Source organism: Bidens hawaiensis, unplaced genomic scaffold, assembly GCF_021521415.1.
Source record: "Bidens hawaiensis isolate Kalapana, Puna unplaced genomic scaffold, B.hawaiensis_p1.1 tig00038038_1, whole genome shotgun sequence".
NCBI lineage: Eukaryota > Viridiplantae > Streptophyta > Magnoliopsida > Asterales > Asteraceae > Bidens > Bidens hawaiensis.
In genome coordinates this window covers 25,487-49,027 of record NW_027496654.1, presented here as the reverse complement: position 1 = coordinate 49,027, position 23,541 = coordinate 25,487, and the positions used below count along the sequence as shown (strand labels likewise).

Genomic DNA, 23,541 nt, shown 5'->3' with positions numbered 1-23,541 from the left:
AGAAGCATTCTCAAAAATAGGAAAAGAGGCCAAAGTGCACATACTAGACGAGACTGAGAGTTTACGTGTTACCAAGGGGATGGCAACTCTGAGGATACACTATTAGGGCTCGAAAGTTTCTAGTCAATAAATATTTTCTTATGGAATATATAGGACAAAGTCTAATAATATACGACCTCACTTGACCTATCATCCATTAATTCCATCTAAGTGCATTCTCTTCTTACCATTAAGGGGTTATTATCTTACGGTGATATGTTGAACCAGTTTGTTTCAACTCAATTATTTTTAATTGTCTTTACTATGCTTGAGATGGGGTAGGTGGATCTTAACTCCAAAGGTGTGAGACCCATAGGTTTTTGATATCACATGAACTTAAATATTTAATGTGCGTGGGGGCTTGATAGGCTGGTGGCTGGGTTTAAGTGGACAACAATATCGGCAATCGCGGTTTTTACGTTTATCTGAGCTTTAAGATAACCTTATATGTTTTTAAGACTGTATTTCTCCGATGTTGATCCCATTGCAATGAGACTTTTTCAAGGACGAAAAAAGGTTAAGTGTGGGGATATCTCGCCCGGCTCATCATCATAATCATCTTCTCCACTTTCTCCCTCTTCATCATCACTTTCTTCATCATCCTCCTCTCCCGGTTCCAAGGGTCTAGCATCAACTTTCAACGCCCTCCATCTCTGTCCCTCACTTTTCAACATATGATACCTATCGCTTGCTCGGTATTCCCAACCAACTCCTAGCTTTGTCACATCAAACGGCTTGTGTTTCTTTCCAAACCCAACGTCATTATCCCCAATAACACCAACCGGCATCAACAACGCGGTAATCAACCGACAATGTGGGATATTTTTTCTGCTCACATTATCCCGACATATCCAAATATTGTTGAGTACCAGATATCGGAATGACACAAGTGGTCCTCCATGCATCAAAGAGTATAGGATAGGGACCTCAGGATATCTAACCTCTGTCATATCTCCTCTTCTTGGCATGACATTGTGTAAACAAATGATGAGCAACATTTTTGGCTCAATCTTCAAATTCTTCCTCAACAACTTCCCACCATACTTACCGGGTAAAAACAATGCTTCCAACATAGTGCCCCAAGTTGGATGTTTGTCTGGCTGATAATACAAGTCACTCAGAGCTGGATATACATAATTGTGTTGGGGCTTACTATCGAATCTTGCAATCTGCCTCAATGTTTCAAATGACATGGTAACTTCAATGTTGTTGACAGTTCCAATAAGCTTCATCGCCGAAGGTTTATTAAATGATGGACATCTTAAGGTTGCACCCATTCTTTAACTTCATCGATAAAAATATACTTCTTATTATAATCGTAACACTTGAGAGCTGCTTCCCAACCCAATGTCTTAAATCGATCAAAACATCAAACGGCCCAAACTCCCGTTCCGGGACCACTTTCTCACATATAAATGCGTCGGACTTCTTTGTCAATTTATTCATTTTCTCATGAAACAACTCTGGTTGCCATCTCAAATCATGATCAGTTAATGGCCCATGAGTCCAATCCAGTTTAACATAGTGCACCTCTTCTTCCTGTTCTTCTAACCTCCGCCTTTTCGCTTGTTTGGCGGCGGTGTTGCTAGAAGAACCTGCAATTCCCTTTCCTTTGTCTTTACCAGAACGTCCCATCTAAACACAATGACAAACATTAACCAAATTAGTATTCATCCCCATATACATTCCCACACTTACTTGTTTCTATGGTTGTGAATATATGAAAGTCATGAACCATTTTTCACAAAATTTTGACAGCATTTCGTTTAAACATAGAACATATCCCATTTTCAACTTTTGTCAAACTACATTTTTCCATACCATATTCACAACCATAACAAAATTTCAAACTAGCATCAAGCTTTCACACATTCAACAAGCAATGTACAAACATGTAATCTTAACTAATGAATTTTTGTAGTAATTGAGTGAAGAAAACATACCTTTAAGTCGGATTAACTCTCTATCACACTAAACAATAAACACTTGCAAAACCCACTTTTTATTAAAAATTTTCAGACCAAAAACGTCCAAAATCGAACCCCAAAAAGTTAAGATTGATGAAAACCAAACAAAGAATGTGATTCCTTGCGAAATTCTAGTCAAGTTAGACCCGAAAATCGTTGATTTTGGTTAAGATTTGAAGAAGTTATAATTTTGGGGATTAGGGTTTGTAGAGAAGAAAGTTAGGATGAAGATGGTAGTATGAATGAACGAAGATAAGAGGTGTATGGTTGATAGCCTCTTGGATTTTCGGATTTTATTAAAAAAAAAAAAAATTTATATATATGTTGTTGTAGCCTGCGCATCGCCCATTCACAGTCCGCCGTAAGCTACGGTGACTACCATAGCTTACGATAGGTTCCTTGGCGTAAGATTTCTACCGTAGACAGAAGTTACCCAGCGTAAAAATTTTAAGTCCACCGTAGCTTACGGTGGACACCCTAGGCTACGGTGGCACCTGAAGGAATTTTTTTTTAAACAAAATTATTTACAAAACAAAAACTAAAAATTATCCTACTCCCCATGAAAAACCTGAGTTGTCCTCAACACGGTGAAGAGATTCCTAATAATTCCCCACACTTGATTTGGACACACTCCTAAGCGAGAAAGGTAATTTTTAAAACAAATTGAACAAAAACTAAACTATGCTGTACAACAAACCTGGACCGTTTAATTTGTTGTTTCCTCAGGCGACCGCAACAGGTAGCCTACTTTGTCCACTTCACACATATTCATATCCTTACCCTGCAAATAAGATTTAAGTCAGTGTCCGCTCACAGTTTGTCTTGCTTGATTGTGCACGTATTCAATTTCCACATCACCAAACTTACCCACTCTTGTTATCACGTACGGGTCCATCCATTTGCTTTCAACTTTCCGGGAAAAAGTTTAAGCCGTGAATTATATAACCAAACCTTTTGGCCCTTCTTCAAAAACCCGCTTTCTCAATTTAGCATCATGAACTTTTTTCAATTTGTGTTTGTAAGCTGATGCGCATTCATAAGCCTCATCCCTTATCTCCTCTAATTCCACCAAATTCAACTTTCTCAACCCACCGACTTCACTATAATCCATGTTCACGCTCTTAATAGCCCACAATGCCCGATGAGCCAACTCCATAGGCAAATGACATCCTTTCCCATAAACCAACCGGTAAGGAGTCATTCCTATGGGAGTTTTGTAAGCGGTTCGATACGCCCACAGTGCATCATCCAACTTCACCGACCAATCCTTCCTATCAACCCGCACCATCTTCATCAATATTTCTTTAATTTGTCGGTTGGACACTTCAACTTGTCCATTTGTTTGCGGGTGATATGGAGTAGCAATTCGATGATTCACATTATACCGCTTCAACAATTTCCCGAAATTGAAGTTCTTGAAGTGCGTTCCACCATCGCTTATAATCACTCTCGGGATTCCAAATCTTGCAAAAATATTGGATTGAACAAACTTACATACCACAGCATGATCATTAGTCCTTGTTGCTATAGCCTCGACCCACTTTGAAACATAATCCACCGCCACCAAAATATATAAGTACCCGCAAGAATTTGGAAACGGACCCATAAAGTCAATACCCCATACATCAAAAATGTCAACCACCAACATGGGTTGCAAACGCATTTCATCTCGTTTTGAAATTCCACCCATCTTTTGACAATTGACACAATGGCGATCTTTAAAGATTGTGGGCCAATAAAACCCACATGTAAGAACTCGGTAACCCGTCTTTTACCCACTAAAATGAGCACCACATGTCGATGAATGAGCATGTGCCAAAATCTCTTATACTTCCGACTCGGGAATGCAACGCCTAATGATTTGATCGGCACCGATTTTAAACAAATCGGGCTCATCCCAAATATATTGCTTGACTTGGGATAAAAATTGTTTCCTCCTTTTCTTGGCCCAATGTTTCGGCATCTCACCCGTGGTCCGAATTGACAAAATGAGCATACAACGGTGTAGTAGAAACAGCTAACAATTGTTCATCCGGAAATCTCTCATTGATTTCATGTGAATCATCCACACTCTCCAAAGGAATCCTCGATAAGTGGTCCGCCACCTCATTTTCACACCCCTTCTTATCTCGAATCTCCAAATCGAACTCTTGTAACAATAAGATCCAACGAATAAAGCGAGGTTTTGCATCTTTCTTCTCCATGAGGTAACGAATCGCACTGTGATCGGAATAAACCACCACCTTACTTCCCCATATATATGAGCAAAACTTATCGAAAGCATACACCACCTCAAGTAATTCTTTTTCGGTAGTGGTGTAGTTCAATTGTGCCTCAGATAACGTTTTGCTTGCATAGTAAATCACCACCGGCTTCTTATCAATTCGTTTACCCAAAACTGCTCCAATCGTGGTGTCACTTGCATCACACATAATCTCAAACGGCTTCGTCCAATCCGGCAGTTGCAAAATCGGTGCTTGCACTAGCTTTTCCTTCAAAACATCAAATGCTTGCATACAATCATTAGTAAAATCAAATGCAACATTTTTTAGCAACAAATTGCATAAAGGTTTAGTAATCACACTAAAACCTTTGATAAATCGCCAGTCAAACCCGGCATGCCCCAAAAACGACCTTACCCCTTTTACATTTTTCAGTGGCGGTAATGAAGAAATAACCTTAATTTTTGCTTTATCCACCTCCATTCCCCGACTTGAAACTACATGACCCAATACTATACCCTCTTGTACCATGAAATGACTTTTCTCCCAACTTAAAACCAAATTAGTCTCGACACAACGTTTTAAAACTTTTTCCAATTCATCAAGACATCTTTCAAAAGTTGACCCAAAAATAGAAAAGTCATCCATAAATACCTCAAGTAAATCCCCAACCATGTCCGAAAAAATACTCGTCATACATCGTTGAAACATGGCCGAGGCATTACACAATCCAAATGGCATCCGCCTAAAGGCAAGAGTACCATATGGACATGTAAACGTGGTTTTGTGTTGGTCATCCGGGTGAATAGCAATTTGATTATATCCCGAGTACCCATCCAAAAAACAATAAAATTTTTGACCCAACAATTTTTCAATAATTTGGTCAATAAAAGGTAATGAAAAATGGTCTTTTTAAGTAGCCACATTTAACTTCCTATAATCAATGCACACTCGCCACCCGGTGACCGGTCGGGTGGCAATTTGTTCACCACTTTCATCTTTAATTACATGGATGCCGGCTTTCTTTGGGACTACCTGAATCATCCAACATACCTTCCTCATACTCGTGTGGTACACATCCATCTATAATATATGTCATAAAACATTCTTCACTAGCCAAAGAATTAGAAATATTAGTAAAAACGTTTAAACGCATTTTTCTATTTCCAAAGGCCATATCAATTGTACCATATCGGCAATCAATAATAGCATGGGCAGTGTTTAAAAATGGCCAACCCGATATAATGTTTTGTTGTTGTGTTGGGTCAACCGACGAGTAATCCAAAACCAAAAAGTCAACAGGATAATAAAATTCCTCTACTTTTACAATAACATCCCGTACTATCCCTCAAGGAAGTTTATGAGACAAATCAACCAATACAACTGTGGTCTCAACCCATTTAAGTGGACCAAAATCGTATTGGTCATACAAACCCCCCGGTAGGATACTCACACCCGCTCCAAGATCCAATAGCGCCCGTGACATTTGAAAGTCACCCACTTGAATATTAATCAAGGGCGCTCCCGGGTCTTGCAGCTTAGGTGGGAGGTCACTCTTAAGAATTGCACTCACTCGTTCAGTTAAATCAACTCGTTTAGAAACTTTTTGTTGTCTTTTCTGAGTACACAATTCTTTTAAAAACTTTGTGTATGCGGGTACTTGTTTTATTGCCTCAAGTAAAGGAAGATTAACTTTAACCTGTTTTAACACCTCCCACATCTCCTCCTTTTGAGGACCCCGTTTGAAAATCACGTTTTTCTTACCCGGATCGATCAAAGCCGAAGGAAATGGAATTGGAACCTCTCCCAATTCCTTGCTTTTATCATTTAAAAGTTCATTTTAACCCGAATCTTTGTTTGAAAACGTAGATGGTTTAGGGAGTTGAATGGGTGAAGATTGTTCATCTTCACTTTCTACCCCGTCAGATCATCTACCATACCTTCAACTAATTCAGGTGTGGTATTGATTTTAAACTCCTTTCCACTTCTTAAAACACTTACCTGATTAATCGTCACATTGCGAGAAGTAGTATGAGTAGGGTTCACCTTGGTGTCACTCGGGAGTTGACCTTTGTTCTTCTTCAAACTAGATACCTCAGTTGCAAGTTGGCCCATTTGAGTTGTCAATGATTGAATGGCCTTGTCAAGAATTTCATCCTTTTGCATTCAGGCTTCATCAAGTTGATTCCTTTTCTGCATGTCTTGTTGCATTGACTTTAACATGTCCATCACTTCATTCCCACTTGATGAACCTTGACCCGAAGACCCGCTTTGATTACCACCCGGTTGCTGAAGTTGACCTTGACTTCCTTGATTGAATTATTGTTGGCGAGGAATAAAGTGGGTTTGAGAAGTCCCTTGAAAATTAGGATTGATTTCAGTTGATTGATTTTCATATCAAAAATTTGGATGATTTCTCAACCCAGGGTGGTAAGTGTTTGAGTTCATGTTGTAATTCTGATTACCACCTCCTTGACCTTGAATTGTGTTCACTTCTTCAACTTGCCCTTCCACACCGGGACACGTATCACTAGCATGTCCCAACCCGTTACAACTTGTGCACACATCATACACTTGATTAGAACTTTAAGGTGCTTCATTGTTAACTGCATGCACTTGTGGTCTTGTGATAGCCGGTGTTGCTCTTCTTACGGTTTGAGCATTTCTCTTTGATGTGACCGACATTTTTTCCATGAATGCCCAATCATCTTGTTCATAATTGGTACCAAATGTACCATTTGTGGTTGACATCAAATCCCTTTCATCTTCCGCATTCAACCCCTCATGAAAAGCATTCAACAATTCCCAAAGAGCTATACCATGATGAGGACAATTCTTGATCATCATATTAAACCTCTCGAATGCTTCGTGAAACATTTCACCCGATTTTTGTTGGAAAGATCTCAAACTTCGTCTCGCATCATTAGTCTTTCGGGTCGTATAAAACTCTTCCAAAAACCTTTGTTGCATTTCGGCCCAAGTGTAAATCGATGCGGATGGCAATGTGTAAAACCATCTCTTCGCCTTATCCTCCAACGAAAATTGAAACAACACCAATTTAACCTCATCCCGGTGAGAAACCTTGACCCCACCAATCATGTTGCAAATAGAGTCATATGCCTCCAAATGAAAATAGGGTTCTTCCGTTGCGAGACCCTTGTACTTTGGTAAACTTTGGAGTGCATTAGTTCTAACCTCAAACGTTCTTCCATTTTGGTTTTGAGGAATAACCACCGGAGATGGGTTATTAGTGATGACCGGTCGAAAATGAGCTTTAATACCCCTTACCATCTCTCTTGCATGACGTATTGGTACCCCCAATGGTACTCTCGGTTGGCCCACTTTCCGGTAAACGGGCCTTTGTTGCACATTTTGTTGAAATTACGGTTGAAGATTTGGTTGTTGAAATTGAGGTTGTTGGTATTGGGGTTGTTGAGGAACTTGTTGCAGTGGTTGTGGTTGTTGCGGTTGTTCTTGAATAATTGGAGGTCCACCCCATTGTTGCATTTGTTGTTGCAGTTGAAGTTCGGGTCCATACCCGAATTACCCTTGAATCCTCAATTGACTCCCATCAACTCAACTTGCATATCCTTCTTCAAAATATTCATACACTTCATTGTTATCTCCATAGCGTGGCCCACCAAACAACTGCAGGCCTGATCTCTGACCCGGTGAAGTATGGGTTATGGGTGGGTCTTGAGGAAATGTGTATGGTTGTTGACTGTAAAATGGGTATTGCTGAGAGTGAAAAGGTGATTGTTATGAGGAATTTGAAGATTGTCCTTGAGTGGGCATAAAACTTGTCAAGGGTGGAAGGTTAATTGGTGGTTGAAAGCTAAACACGGCTGAAGTAGGTTCACTTGTGGAACTGCTGGTGGTAATGGGTACAATGGATGGTGGGTTTGGTGGATTAATGGGTGGTGGCATTAGCGGTAAGGTTTGTTCTGAAGTCATGGTTGTGGTGTCAGTTGTTCGACTTTGTGTGCTTGGTGACCCAATAATCTTGTTTTCCCTTTCTAGAATCCGATTCTAACAAAAAGTTCTCTCGATTTCAGGATCAAACGCTAACGGTGACAAAGACCGAGAGCGTCGTGTATGCATATACCTGTAGATACCTGCACACTAGCACAACCCGCGTAAAATTAACAATAACAAATAAAACAAATCTAAAATGATAACACATTTTGTGCACTACTCCCCGGCAACGGCGCCAAAATTTGACACGAGGTCGAAGACTCGCGCAAAAATAAACTAAATACAACTAACTAGATAGAGGTAAGTGGGTGTCGAACACGAGGAGTTTGTGGAATATGTGTTAATAGAATAGCTTAACAATTAACTAATATAAATGTAAATGACGAAAAAGTAATTCTCATGTTGGTTTTGATTTGATTTTATAAACTAAATAAACTAAACGAAGGTTGAAAACAATTGATTTAACGAGCATTCCTCTTGGAGTTCGGTTATTACACAACACTTTTGTTTAAGTTCAATGGATAAATCATAATATCTTGATTTTGTGTAAGTGTAATTGTTTGTGATTAATCAAGAACTAAGTACTCGGATTCCTAGAACGCGAGGTCGTTACTTGGTAATAATCAATATATTCTTAACCCTAATTTCTTCTACTAAATCTCGATTGTCAACAACACCAAGAACGTATAGAACGAAACTAGGTTAAAACGATATGGACAAATTACAAACAATCAAACAAACAACGTGATTATATTAATCTAAATGATTAGATAATCAATCCAAGTGCAAGAACGATAAGCATAAAGAGTTTTGTAATAACCTTATAACCAAGAGAAATACTAAAAGTTTTAGCCACACATAATTGAAATCATCATACCAAGTTTAATCTAAAGCAATCCAAGATTATGATGTTAATCTTCAATTCAAAGCCCTCAAAAACTTGTTCTCAAGCCCCAAAATCACCCCAACAATTGTCTCCAAACGGAATAGCATGAATGGTATGTCAAAAGGCACTTGTAACATAAAACTCGAGTTGTAACCGCCATCAGCGTCAGGGTCCACCGTAAGCTACGGTGGCCACCGTAGCTTACGGTGGCTTCAAAAGTTGTTACGCCAGAAAACTTCTGTTTACGCTAGACCTCCTATGCCAGCTCTCTACCGTAGCTTACGCTGGCTACCGTAAGCTACGGTAGCCTCAGTTCCAAAATTGTTGTTCTTCTTTGACTTGTTGACTACTATCACCAACTATCGAGTCCTTTGTTCCTCTCGGTCATAGTTCACTTGAATCGCCTTTTCTCAGCACCTGTACCTGCAAACATACCCAATATACATTAGTAACCTAAATCCTTGAAATAACACATAAACGCTCATATTTTACTTAGAATTACTACACTTAAAGGTGGCTCTACAATCCACCCGTCACCATCCAAATTAATCGTTTAAGATTTATTGAGTTATATCAATTCATTCTTGAATTACCATATTACATGGAATCATGAGCTTTTGTTAAACCTCCGTCAATCTTCTCACAATCATTGTGACTTCGGTCCAATGTTTCTTCCATGCCGACTTCGGTCTTCCCCCTCGTGAATCCTTTCACTTGTTCCAATCATTCAACCTTCCAATGGCTGGTGCTAAACCACAACAAACCAAACTCTCCAACGAAACCCTATGCATTTCTTGCATTAAGTGGCAAATAAGTAATGCCATGTATCTAAGTAAAATAAAAAATTATGTATAGTTGCGCATGTATATAATTGGGTAAATAAGACTATGTTCTTAAGTAATCGGGTCAGGTAATTGGAAATATTACAATCTTATATCGGTTTCAAACCCGTAAAAGTGTTTAGAAATAATCTGAAACCCGTCGTATGCCTTAATAGAATGGGTATAACTCGTCCAGAATGTTGGTTTGTTAAGGTTTTTCCCATCGAAACGGTGTTAATTGGCATCCCTCAAAAGTCAAAACTATAATCCATTCCTAATCCAAAGGTAGCAAATCATGTCACTTGGAACACTCCATATTTTCTCAGAATCTTCAAGAATAACGACAGTTCGACTTTTTAACCGTGGATCCACCAAAATCTCACCTCTTGTCGTCAATATGTGTTTGCTTACATAGGATCAATCGACGACAATTCAAATCACTCGGTATCCATGACGAAATCATCCCCCCTTCAAATATAGTAATAATAATAGTCATCATTCACTTCACGCGTCTTCCACCAACCTTCCTTGAATTGAATCAACGTCAATAATCTATTCATAGGCTACGCGTTTAGTTTAGTATCTCTTTCCTACACACGTTACACGTATTCTTCATGTTTCTTTCTTTGTTTGACTACCTATTTTAATTTAATCTTAATTTAATTTTGTTATTATTAGTTTAACTCTACCGTCACTCCATCGTAATATAGCCCTGTTCTGAAGAAATTGGGAATTTGATGATGGACCATTTATTATTGGCTGAATATTACTGATATCAGAACTTGATTCATCACTTTAATTGCTTTATTATTGATTTCATATCCACAGTTAGGATGTAAACGAGCTGCGCTGGACGGACTCGTCTATTTCTAAAACTTGAACTCATCTCGTAACTAGTTTTCCAAACTTGAGCTCGGCCCGGGCTTGATTTGTTTATTTATTATTATTATTATTATTATTATTAGTTACATACATATATATATAAATATTAATATTAATATATAGTTATTTAATATCATAAATAAAATTATATAAGTAAAATGCTCACGAGCTCGTTACGTGAATCGTAGGTATGGACCCGTTTAATAATAACAAATGAGCCTCAGTAAAAGCTCTCGAGCTTGTTTAACGAATTAATCTCGAATAGCTCGTCTTGTTTACACCCACATCCACAGTCAAAGTGGGATTTTCTTTATAGCCACTCTCTCTCTGTCACAAACATGGTCTGCGGATTAGTATTTGTAGTTCAGATATTAACGGTAAAATGTGTATAACCCAACTAATCTTGTTGGAAAATATTAATTATATGGCAAGACAAGAAAAAGATTTGGTGGTGTATCTAATGCACTTTACAGTTGTGAGAATATCCAAAAAGTATGCTAATAATAATATGATTAATCCACACCTGCCCATACTACCTCATTACACATTGTATTACACGTAGCTATTGTACATTTGTACTATACTGTTGTTGATTTTATATAATAACTGGTTGACTTGGAAGCTTCATAGAACTTCCCACACAGCTTTTGCTATAAATAAGGCTGCCTGTCTTTGGCTGTTCCATAACTGATTTTAAAGTTGTTAACTGGTTATTAATTTGTTGGGTGTTTGATGGTACTGAAACGACCGTTTAGCGAGGAGGGTCATTATGATTATGAAGTTCTTAATCATAAAGCCAAACAAAGAGTTGCCTCATCTAAGTGAGTGATTAACATTTTTATTCACTTTTAATTTTGTTGTGTACGTTTTATAAGTTTTTTTGACATGGCTTTTGTTTTTGCTGCAAGTTTTCCTAGAAATGTGATGGACGGGCTTTCGTCTCAAGAGTTAGCCTCCACTTTGGAACCGCTGATTCGAGGATGGGTAAGATTACTCGTCTTTCTTTTACTTTAATGTGATTATCAAACTACAATGTAATTTTCACATCTTTGTAACTTTTGAACATTTTATGTTGTGCAACATGTGTTTACAGTTTACCTGTTACTACTTTGTTATATAGGTGAGAGACGAGGTGCAGCGTGCATGTCAAAGCTTCTGCTGTTCATCACCAAGGTTAGTATTTCTGTCTTACTAGTCCTGGTATGTTATATTAGAGATGCACATATTGGTTTACCGTTTTTTGGGTCACCAGATATTAACCGAACTGGTTATTGGTCAACGTGGTCAAAACCAGTTATTATAATAACCGACCGGTTAGGGGAGAGTTCTAGGCAACTCAGAACCAAATAAATCACTCATATATTCAATCTTGATTCTTTTTTAAATATATAAAATAGTTGAAATCGAACATCTATTCATCTCTCTTAATTTTTTTTAAATATAAGAAAATAATTGAAATTGAACGTTTATTCATCTCTCTTAAAAAAAAGTATGGACAAATTTCGTTTATGAATCATTCATATCGAACTTACACATGTGTAGTTAAACATTTATAATTAAAAGCATATGAACAAATTAGTTTATTAGGTTTTATTTACATAACATACGCATTTGTATGCAAGAAGTAAAAAATTTAATAGTACGAACTTGATGGAGAAAAATTACACGATCTAGGCTTGCGCCTTTTGTTTCCACAATACTTTACATATATATGTGTTTGTATGCATGTGTGCAGTGTGCATGCATCTGTTTTCTTATATTGGATATGCTCTTTGTAACAACTTTAATTTCATATTTGTGACAGATCTCCGTTTAACGCACTTGAACCATGCAGCCCGACATCCTTGCAGCTTCGGTTTCAAACCAAGTTGCCTCAAATGTTGTTCACAGGAAGCAAGGTGGAATCTGAGAACAATGATGCAGTTAAACTAGTCCTATATGACACTGATTCTAACCAAATAGTATCATCTGGACCCTTAAGTTCGTCAAAGGTTCATATTGTTCCACTTGATGGTGACTTCTCTGTTGATGATGATGATGAGTGGTCTCAAAAAGAATTTGAGGCCAAAATAATATATGCCCGTGAAGGTAAACGACCACTAGTGGCTGGAGATCAGGTGGTGGTTTTGAAAGACGGAGTTGGTGATTTGGGTGAAGTTTGTTTTACTGATAATTCGAGTTGGAGGAGGAGTAGGACATTTAGGTTAGGGGCACGTGTTGTTTCGGGTGTGAGAGTTAGAGAAGCGGTTAGCGAACCGTTCATGGTGAAAGATCAACGTGGAGAATGTAAGTCTCTTTTTTATGTCTTGTTTAACGGGTCAAAATGGGTCAATCAAAGTGCCGGTTATAAGGTTTGGGCAGACCATGACACTGTTTTTATTAGTGTTATTAAAAAAGCTTGTGGCGCACTCAGAAATCGGAATCGGCTCTTTTGTAAATGAGCCCGAGCTCAAATGAGCTTGGTTCATTAAAAAGTAGAGCCCAAAGTTAAATATATAAAACATAACCCACATTTATAACCAAAATTTTAATTTATATATATAAGTTATGACATCTGTAGTTTATAAATTCTGCATTATGTGTATTTCGGTTGTAAATGAGCTGAGCCTGTGCCCATTTCTAAATGGTGTAATCAAGGATTGATATTAATTCTTGGCCTGCAAAGTGCAAAGCTCTCTATTTAATAAAAACATTCAACTATTAAGAAATCCCTAAAATACCCCTGCAGCCACAGACATGACTCTTATTGTCTAAAACCTATAACATCAATATCTAGTTTACCAACTAACAAATTAACAATATTTTTCAATCTTTTTAATTTCAGCATACAAAAAACACCATCCTCCAGCTTTAGGTGATGACATATGGCGGCTAGAAAAGATTGCAAAAGACGGTGTCTTCCACAAACGGTTAAGCTCAAACAAAATACATACAGTAAAACACTTCATGCAAATGTACATTACTAACGAGCCCTCACTTCGCAAGGTAACATCATAACATTTAAAATTGAAATATATTTTTATACGGAGTTTTCATATTAAATTTTATCATGTGTATTTCAGATACTTGGTGTGTCATGTAACAAAACATGGGAGACAATTATCAAGCATGCTAAAGAGTGTGTTTTGGATGACAAGTTGTATATGTATAATTGTGGGTCCGAAGGGATCGGGCTTTTGTTCGATTCTGTTTTCAAGATTGTCAGGGCCACATTTGACGGTCAAAACTACTTGTCACTGGAAGAGCTTCCTGCTTTTCAAATGGTTTGTGTTTAATCTCAGCCTTGGTATTATTTGTTGTTACAAACTCGAAATTTAAATAATGATAGTTAATATAATTTTTTTGTCTAGCCTCTGGTGGAATCTTTGAAGAATCAAATTTACAAGAATTTAGAAGGGGTGTTACCGGTTGATGATCTGTCAGTTTTTGGAAGCCCGATTATAACATCCGGTTTGCTTGGTGGTTCTGTTGGAAGTGGTGCTGATTTGGTTCTGCAGAATGTTAATATCCCACCTTTGCACCTAGGTATGTAAATCATCAAGATTTTTTTAATTCAAATATACAGAGTAGGACTGTAAACGAACCGAACGCATGCAAACGGGAGCATGTTCATGTTTGTTAAACTGAACTAGCGATTAAACACGAACAGCTAAATGAGCGAGGTTTTCTTGTTCGTGTTCGTTCGCTAAGAAAATGAGCATGCTCATGTTCGTTTATGTTTGTTCATTAATGGTATAAACGAACAGTGCACGAATGTAAATGAACGAACATAACCTAAATTAACATCCATTAACAGTATATGTGAACAATAATGTGTTGCGTCTGAAAAGTTAATATTAATGAACGTAAACAAATAACCTGTAACAAACATGAATGAAAGCAAACGAACGGACATAAACAAATTTAATTGAATGAACTTCACTAACATAAATGAATGAACGAAACTCGTGTTCATGTTCGTCCGTTTAACTAAATGAACATGAAGTTTTTATCACGTTCGTTTATTGAATAAACTAACATAATTCGAACGGTTCACTGAAAGCTCGGTTCATTTACAGGTATAAGATGAGTGTATAATATTTCACATATAAATCAATCACAAATCTAAATATTCGTTTTTTTTTCTTTTTTGTGTGTTGACCTTGGTTGACTTTGACTTTGTGTTAATATGCATTCACTGCTAATAAGACTGTTTCTTGCAGATCAACCACAACTACAGCTGCCATACACATACAGTATGGATAACCACAGCCAATCAGAACTCTACATACCAGATAACATCAACTCTCCAATGCAATACTTTTCTCCAGCATTAAGAAATAGTTTCATATTTAAAGATTTTAACATTGGTCCTTTCGGTGAAGGGTCCAGTTCTGGACCCACTTTGGGTTATCACATCGGACCATCATCATGGGCCGCCCAACGAAGGTGGCGTAAGCTTCGGGCGGTTGTGAAGTTCTTCTCTCTTGCAACAAAAGTCGCAAGGTTTGATCGATACTTTGACTTCTAATATGAATCGATTATCGATTACGGCATTGTTTCTTTGTTCTTTGAATTTGTTGATTTTTTTAAAATGTTGTTAATGTTTGTAAAATGGGTTAAAGTTTAGTTGTACCATAGGTTTAGGAGGGAAGTAAGTGTCTCCTATATAGGTATGTTTTTGTGGCCGGATCTGTGTGTTAGCGATCGCCATTGTTTTATGTTATTCAAAAATGGCTAGCCGGGTGTTAGCTATTGTTTTATGCTATTCAAAAATGGCCCTGGTGGTGTAGCTTGTAGCTCGGTTGCCTCCTTTATCAATGTAAACGCTACGTTTTAATTAAATATAAATAGATTTGCTAGTAAGAAATGTAAATTGAAAATGTGATGTAATTTTTTTTATATTTAATAATAATAATAAAGGTCTTGTTGTCAAATTGGGTGCTACTACTACAAATGATGTGTTCAAATTCTGGCTCTACACGTGGTGACAAAAATATTGTTACTGTATTAATATATAGAAATAATAAAATTACTATTCAAATAAAGAATTAAAATCGGGAAAATTCTCAAAATAGCCTCTTTTAGTGAGAGAAGTCCCAAAATAGCCATTTTTTCCTCAAAATCTATTATAATTTGGACTATCAAGATGCATTGGGAAAAGATAAAAATAAAGACGAGATTTCGAAAGAAAGTCAGGTAAAATACGAGATTTGGGGAAATAATGTCGGTAAAGTCCAAATTATTTGTAATCTTGGAGCAAAAGTTCAAATTTTTCAAAAACTTTTTTACTCACAAAAACCGTCTTGAAAGACTTTTTTATGTTTCCTATCTTTCCCGTCCAAATTTTCAAATTCTTTGGAAAATTATATTTTTTACAATTATACCCCTCAACCACCATCCCCACCTTGAACCACCACCACCATCACCAACGCCGTCGACCCCACCCCATCACCACCACCGTCACTACCACCATGGCCGCCTCCACCACCGCTGCACCATAGCCGCTGCACCAAAACCGAATGACATCACTTCACCCAAACTCACCGGAACTCCTAAAGCCGTTGGTAGCGGTGCGAAGCTCGTTAAGCTCAAACTCTTTAAATGCAGGGACAGGGACTGTAGATTGATGATCCACCTGTTGTTCTCCATCGCGTTAATAATAAAAAATATTCAACAACAAATAATGTTAACTGATAATGATAATATTAATTAAATGAATTGATAGGAAATGGTAAACTGACTTACTTGGATCTGGTTTGGATTGAGGGAGTTGATCAGGGGATTGGACATTGGCGGTTTTGGACTGGAAGCAGCCCATTGGAATTATTATTATTATTTCTTTTACATGAATTTGCCCTGCTGGCGGTGCACGCATATAATGTATATATGTGTGAACTCTCGGGTGGGCAAAAGTAAAATTGCACTAATTTTGACGTTATTTTACTAATCTCGTGAAAATAACGTTAAAAGTGGGGGAAGGTTATTCAGGCATCATGTGGTGGCGTTGATAGCCGAAAGACAAGGGCACATGCACCAATCAGCCGGTGTCCCGATGATTGAGTGCTATGTGCCTTATGTCCAAGGCTTGATGTAAAACTACTATCGAGCCGGGGGTCTCATCGGAAGCAGCCTCTCTATCCCTATGGGGTAGAGGTAAGGTTGTCTACATCTTACCCTCCTCAGACCCTACCATAGCATTGCTATTGGTGGGATATACTGAGTACGATGATGATGATGATGATTTCTTTTACATGAATTTGAAGTGATGATGACGAATGAAAACCCAAACCCTATCTGTTAGGAGTTCCGGTGAGTTTGGGTGAAGTGACGTCATTCGGTTTTGGTGTAACGGCTATGGTGCAGCGGTGGTGGAGGCGGCTATGGTGCTAGTGACGGTGGTGGTGGTGATGGCGTGGGGCCGACGGCGTCGGTGATGGTGGTGGTTCAAGGTGGTGATGGTGGTTAAGGGATATAATTGTAAAAAATATAATTTTCCAAGAATTTGAAAATTTGGACAGGAAAGGTAGAAAACATAAATAAACAGTTTCTCAAGACGGTTTTTTTGAGTAAAAAAGTTTTTGAAAAATTTGAACTTTTGTTCTAAGATTACAAATAATTTGGACTTTACCGACATTATTTCCCCAAATGTCGTCTTTTACCTGACTTTCTTTCGAAATCTCGTCTTTATTTTTATATTTTCCCAATGCGTCTTGACAGTCCAAATTATAAAAGATTTTGAGAAAAAAAAGGCTATTTTGGGATTTCTCTCACTAAAAGGGGCTATTTTGGGAATTTTCTCATTAAAATCAAGACGCCTATAAAAGAATAAAAAATTAGCATACAGCCAATAGTTTATCTTATAAAATTCTGATTTATCATGTTTAAAGATATGGTCACAAGCTATTGTAATAATTTTGTTTGTTTTTTTATTATTGTGTAGTTTAAACCTATCACCGGCCACACTAATCATCGCAACCCAAGCTACCCCACCGTCTGTAACACCCCGGCTAAAGCGGAATACGCCTGGGTGTAACGTACAGATCATTCATAAGCTCGTAACGCTATTAAAGCGACAATAATTATATTTATTTCATTTCATATCATCGCAAGTACACAAATTGGTCATAAGTCAAAAGGAAACAATAACACTTCAGCGAAAAAGTAAATAAGTCCTTTATTCAAATAACCTAAAGTATACCAATGATTTTCATCCTTAGCATATCATCGATTTAACCTGCAGCACGTTTAAAATAATATATTTTGTCAACAACACATGTTGGTGAGTTTTCATAAGTTTTTGCGTGTATATATATATAGTGTCCGCGCATTGCGGCGGGGACGCAACAAGATTTCGGTGGTAGAGTTTCGGTTCGGTATCATTAACGTAAGTAATTAGTTGTTTTAGTAACATGACCCTAAGTGTATTTTCACTTGCATAATTGCTTGAAGAACCATCAACAAAATCAATAAACTCACATGAAAACTAATATGAACTCGTGTTGTACTATAAGAATGGCATTTTAGGTGTGCCATATTCAACAATGTTCAGTGAAGAAAAACTAACCATTTGCATGATAAGAAACTAAAAATTTACATGAAACCCGAGTTTAAATATGCGTAAAAGTGAATACATACATAATACATTGATGAAAATGACCTTAAATATAATAGTCTACTTGCAGTAGAGCATGAGGAGCTAACCATGGAATGCATTTAATGTCTTTGTTGTGAGGGGTGAGAATTAACAGAAGATGCACGTTCATGATTAGCAATTCAGACAAATAATAATAATAATGACGGTTTTACTACCTCCTAGAAAATTGCCTCTTCTTCTCATTGTAAAATAGCCTTTCAGGTCAGCATCAGCTTCTTCAAACAACCGTGGATGCGTATTTTTTCTAACATAGCTTAAATAAGCAGTCAAAGTAGAAGGTCCATGACAGTGTTCTCAGATTTCTGCATACAAAAATCCAAATTTCAGCACGCAATGATATTTATTTCGTCAATGTTTTGTCAACAACGTGAAAAAACAGTCTAAGTGACCAAAATCAATTTTTATCCTAAAACCACCATTCTCAACTCGATTTTTATTTGGCTAAAACCAGTTAGACCAGTATCCTCAACGGAAGTAATGTTTCAAAAATAGCTGCCACAACCTTCTTTAATGAAGTCCGATTTTGAGACTCAAAAGTCTAGTCTGTATGTGATTAAGATACTGTGTTACTATGCCCCAAATAAGAGAAAATAAATGAAATAATAAAATAAAAACGTCTAGATGATACAATTACGAGCCATCACAATAAAAAAACATGGATTTTTGAGATATTACTCATAAATAAAATATGTTGCCATACCTTGATATTGACGAAAGACCACAATGAAGAAAGAGAAAAACATACCAAGAAACATACAATGAGATCATCATCATCATCATCATCATCATCGTACTCAGTATATCCCACCAATAGCAAAGCTATGGTAGGGTCTGAGGAGGGTAAGATGTAGACAGCCTTACCTCTACCCCGTAGGAATAGAGAGGCTGCTTCCGGTGAGACCCCCGGCTCGATAGTAGTTTTGCATCAAGCCTTGGACTAAGGCACATAGCACTCAACCATCGGGACACCGGCTGATTGGTGCATGTACCCTTGTCTTTCGACTATCAACGCCACCATATGATGCCTGATTAACCTTCTGCCACTTTTAACGTTATTTTCACGAGATTAGTAAAATAACGTCAAAATTAGTGCAATTTCACTTTTGCCCATCCGAGGGTTCACACATATATACATTATATGCGCGGACCGCAAGCAGGGCTTAAACATACAATAAGATGTGTCCAGCAAAAGTTGGTTGCATACTCATGTACATATATAGAAAATCACTCTGAAACTTATAACATCAAATAAAAGTGTCCCTTAAAAGAACTAAAGTAAGCAATAGTCTAGACAGGTAATTGTTCACTTCTCCTTTTGAAGCCAGGGTCCATACTTCTAGAAAGCAGAACTGGTGATTCACCACCAGTAATGCACATAAGCCATTTCCACATTATTAATCATCATCATCATCATCATCATCGTACTCAGTATATCCCACCAATAGCAATGCTATGGGAGGGTCTGAGGAGGGTAAGATGTAGACAGCCTTACCTCTATCCCATAGGGATAGAGAGGCTGCTTCCGGTGAGACCCCCGGCTCGATAGTAGTTTTGCATCAAGCCTTGGACATAAGGCACATAGCACTCAATCATCGGGACACCGGCTGATCGGTGCATGTGCCCTTGTCTTTCGGCTATCAACGCCACCACATGATGCCTGATTAACCTTCCGCCACTTTTAACGTTATTTTCACGAGATTAGTAAAATAACGTCAAAATTTGTGCAATTTTACTTTTGCCCACCCGAGGGTTCACACATATACATTATATGCACGCACCGCAAGCAGGGCGTTTCCACATTATTAATGCCGATGTTAAAATCATACTAGCAAACATTATTAAATGAGGAAGGTTCAATAATAGCACAATTATCCAAGAATGAACCCAAAAACAAAAATAAAAAGAAATGTTAAATCGAAACAAAACAAAAACCGGGAAAAATCAAAACCAAAATGATGCTAAACACCGAAATAAAAAAAAAAAGCTAAAACAAAACCGAAACCAAAAATTGATAAAACTAAACCAAACTGATACAAAACCGAGCCGAAATTAAAACGGAAAAATTATGAACAAATAACCCAAAAAAGCTCTTAATTCTTCATAAGAACAAATAAACAAGCATATTATAATGCAATTTAAAAAACCCAAATTAGTTGTAAATTCTAGGACTTTGATGAAAAGTTACTTAGTATCTGAAAACATTCTTTTAGCTCCTGCAACGTTGTTCTTTGTAGGACTGTTTTTTCATAAAATGTCTTTCAAATCTTGACATAAACCAGGCAATTCAAGTCTTAATTCGGTGGGTTTGAGGTTAAGAAGATTCTTGTTAACGGGACCAAATACCAAAACCTTACCAAACCAAAACAAATCTAAACAACCGAATAAACCGGAACAAACCGAAATTAGACTTAAAAAATGAAAACTGAACTGAAACCAATGCAAAGCTAGCCCATATAACTGAAAATAAACAACTTATGTTAAAATTATGAAAATGGTATTTTCTATGTATTAAATATACAAGTATGTAAAGGTTTATAACAATAAAAAAACTGTTATACAATACATTGTATATAAATAGTAGATTTATTAATTTATAAATAAAAATAAAGAAAATGTATGTGTTACAGAAGCAAACAGGTGTGCAGTTTTAGTGGCCGAAACGAACCCAAAAACAAAAAGAAAAGGAAAACAAAAGGCTAAAACCAAACCGAAACCAAAAACTAATCCAACCAAACCAAACTGATACAAAACCAACCCGAAATTAAAACGGAAAAATTATGAACAAATAACCCAAAAAAAGCACCAAAACAAATCTAAACAACCGAATAAACCGGAACGAACTGAAATGAGACTTTAAAAATGAAAACTGAACCGAAACCAAAAGCTAATAAACTAAAACCAAACTAAAAAACACAAACCAAAAAACTGATGCAAAAACCAACAACTAAAAAAATGTTACCGAAACGAACCAAAACCAAAAATAAAAAGAAATGTTAAATCGAAACAAAACAAAAACCGGGTTTGCTTTCAGTTTTTTAGTTTCATTTAAGTTTGGTTTCAAGTTGTTGGGTTTTGTTTCAGTTCAAGTTTTGATTTTTCCGGTTTGTAGTTTCTATCGGTTTCAATTTTGATTTTGGTTGTTTTGGTTTTTGGTTTAGTTTCAATTTGATGTTTTTGTTGTTGGGTTTTGTTTCAGTTCAAGTTTTGATTTTTCCGGTTTGTTGTTTCTATCGGTTTCAATTTTGATTTTGATTGTTTTGGTTTTTGGTTTAGTTTCAGTTTGATGCTTTTGTTGTTGGTTTGGTTTCGGTTTCGGTTTCATCTTTTAAGTTTCATCATTTTAAAACAATTAAATTGTTAGAATACAATACAGTGGTTGGATACCTTTCGAACATAAAGACCAATCTTTGCGAGAGCACCACTAACATATCCAAAATCGGCATCGGGCATCTCCTCGGGCCCGTTAACTATGCAGCCTACAGTTCCTTTGCGTTCATTTAAACACTCACTTAGAATTTTTTTTATCATTAAAATTAATTTAAAACCAATTTGAATTACAACTAACCAGTTTCCTTCCATACAACCAAATCCTGCTAGTAATAAAATATCAATATACCAGATTTCGTTTAAGTTTTTTCGTTTATTGATTCAAGTTTTTTGTTTCATTTCTGTCCAGTTTCAGTTTTTTCGGTTTTTGGTATGTACAATTGTTAATATAAACTACTTTATTTTGTCATACAATTATCAAACTCTTAATGTTCATCTATGTAGATGCCATTTCTTTTAGTGACTAATATAATGATTACTTACCCTCCATAAATTGCTATCTCGGAGTCCACAATGACCGTCGTTTGAGAAAAACGTCGTTGTGGTTGTTGGTATCCTACCTCTAGATGTGTCCATGAACAAGTGATTGTATCGAGCATCCAAATGTCATTATAGTACTGGTTATCACCAAGTCCACCAACCATGTAAATCTGCAAGTTTGCATTACAATTTGGTTAGCTCCTCTCAAGTGTCGATTTATTAGAGGCGGAAAAAGGTTTGGTCGAGCAATATCCTAAAACTTGTTATGATTAAACTTGTTATTCTTGGTTTTGAGTCCTGCTGAGTTGACACGAAACATTCTTGTCTATTTTTTTTATAAACGTTAAGAAACTAAATTTATTTTATAGTTCATTTATAATTTCAAGATTTTGAATGAAACGACTCGAACCACTAATAAGTAATGAGTCAAAATTATCACTTTGAAGATTTATTAAGACACATTAATGCGATAAGACCTGCCTTTGTACCAACCTTGACCGTAGCATGTCCTGCTCTAACTCCTGGCGATGGTCCGTGCACAATAAACTAAACATTCGCACAAGTTTCTTTAATTTACATTATGAGTACAACTTTAATGAATAAACAGTATGATTAGAGTTAATATATATTACCCTTGACCAAGTGAGCGTGTCAACATTGAAAACATGAACATCACCACGGCAACGATCTCCAAAGTCGCCACCATAGATAAAGATTTTATTGTCAGCTGAGACCGCAATGTGACTATCCCTAGGCATGGGTACATCACCCTTTGGTTCGGGTGAACTCCACTTCATTGTTTTGAGGTCCAAAATATGCAAATCATTCAAATAATTTGCATCACCTTCTCCACTACCACCCAAAATTACCAACCAGTCATGACTAACCATGGTGGCAGTGTGACTCTCTCGAGGCGTAGGAACAACTCCTCTACAAATGGGCCGTGTCCATTCGTGAGTCAAGATATCCAATATGTGAATGCCATTAACTTTGTTGAAGCCATTTGTTAGGTTGGTCCAAGTCATGGTTTCCATGTTTAGCACAACAACATCACTGACCATGTTTAGCACAACAACATCACTGAAATGTAGACCGCCACAACATCCCTGTAATGGAGAATTGTAAGCATATTATGAAAAATATAGGCAAAAAAATGCCTTGTTTCCAATACTATAAAGAATTTTTCTTTGCAAAACTCACTTTAATCACAAAGTATGATCAAAGTTTAGCGGTGCCTCACCGGAAGTACTCAATTACCATTTTGTCCTCCTTATATGTTTTATAGATAATAAAATAAAATAATAAA

At 36.9% G+C, this 23,541-nt stretch overlaps 1 protein-coding gene and 1 pseudogene across 1 annotated transcript; both read left to right on the top strand.

Annotated features, from left to right (window-relative positions):
• Positions 1–7,043: 7,043 nt before the first annotated feature.
• LOC143589922 (small nucleolar RNA R71) lies at positions 7,044–7,144 on the top strand (annotated as a pseudogene).
• Positions 7,145–11,480: 4,336 nt separating this feature from the next.
• On the top strand, positions 11,481–14,354 carry LOC143589919 (calmodulin-binding protein 60 B-like). The gene is made up of 7 exons (XM_077070542.1): positions 11,481–11,613; positions 11,701–11,776; positions 11,913–11,965; positions 12,597–13,078; positions 13,617–13,777; positions 13,855–14,055; positions 14,143–14,354. Exons 1-7 carry the CDS (start codon positions 11,525–11,527, stop codon positions 14,323–14,325), a joined length of 1,245 nt encoding a protein of 414 aa, XP_076926657.1. The 5' UTR covers positions 11,481–11,524; the 3' UTR covers positions 14,326–14,354.
• Positions 14,355–23,541: the final 9,187 nt, after the last annotated feature.

Coding starts and splice junctions, on each gene's coding strand:
- LOC143589919 (XM_077070542.1), top strand. CDS start 11,525: ATGGTACTGAAACGACCGTTTAGCGAGGAGGGTCATTATGATTATGAA. Junction 11,614..11,700: donor CAAAGAGTTGCCTCATCTAA/GTGAGTGATTAA, acceptor TTTTGCTGCAAG/TTTTCCTAGAAATGTGATGG. Junction 13,079..13,616: donor GAAAGATCAACGTGGAGAAT/GTAAGTCTCTTT, acceptor TTTTAATTTCAG/CATACAAAAAACACCATCCT.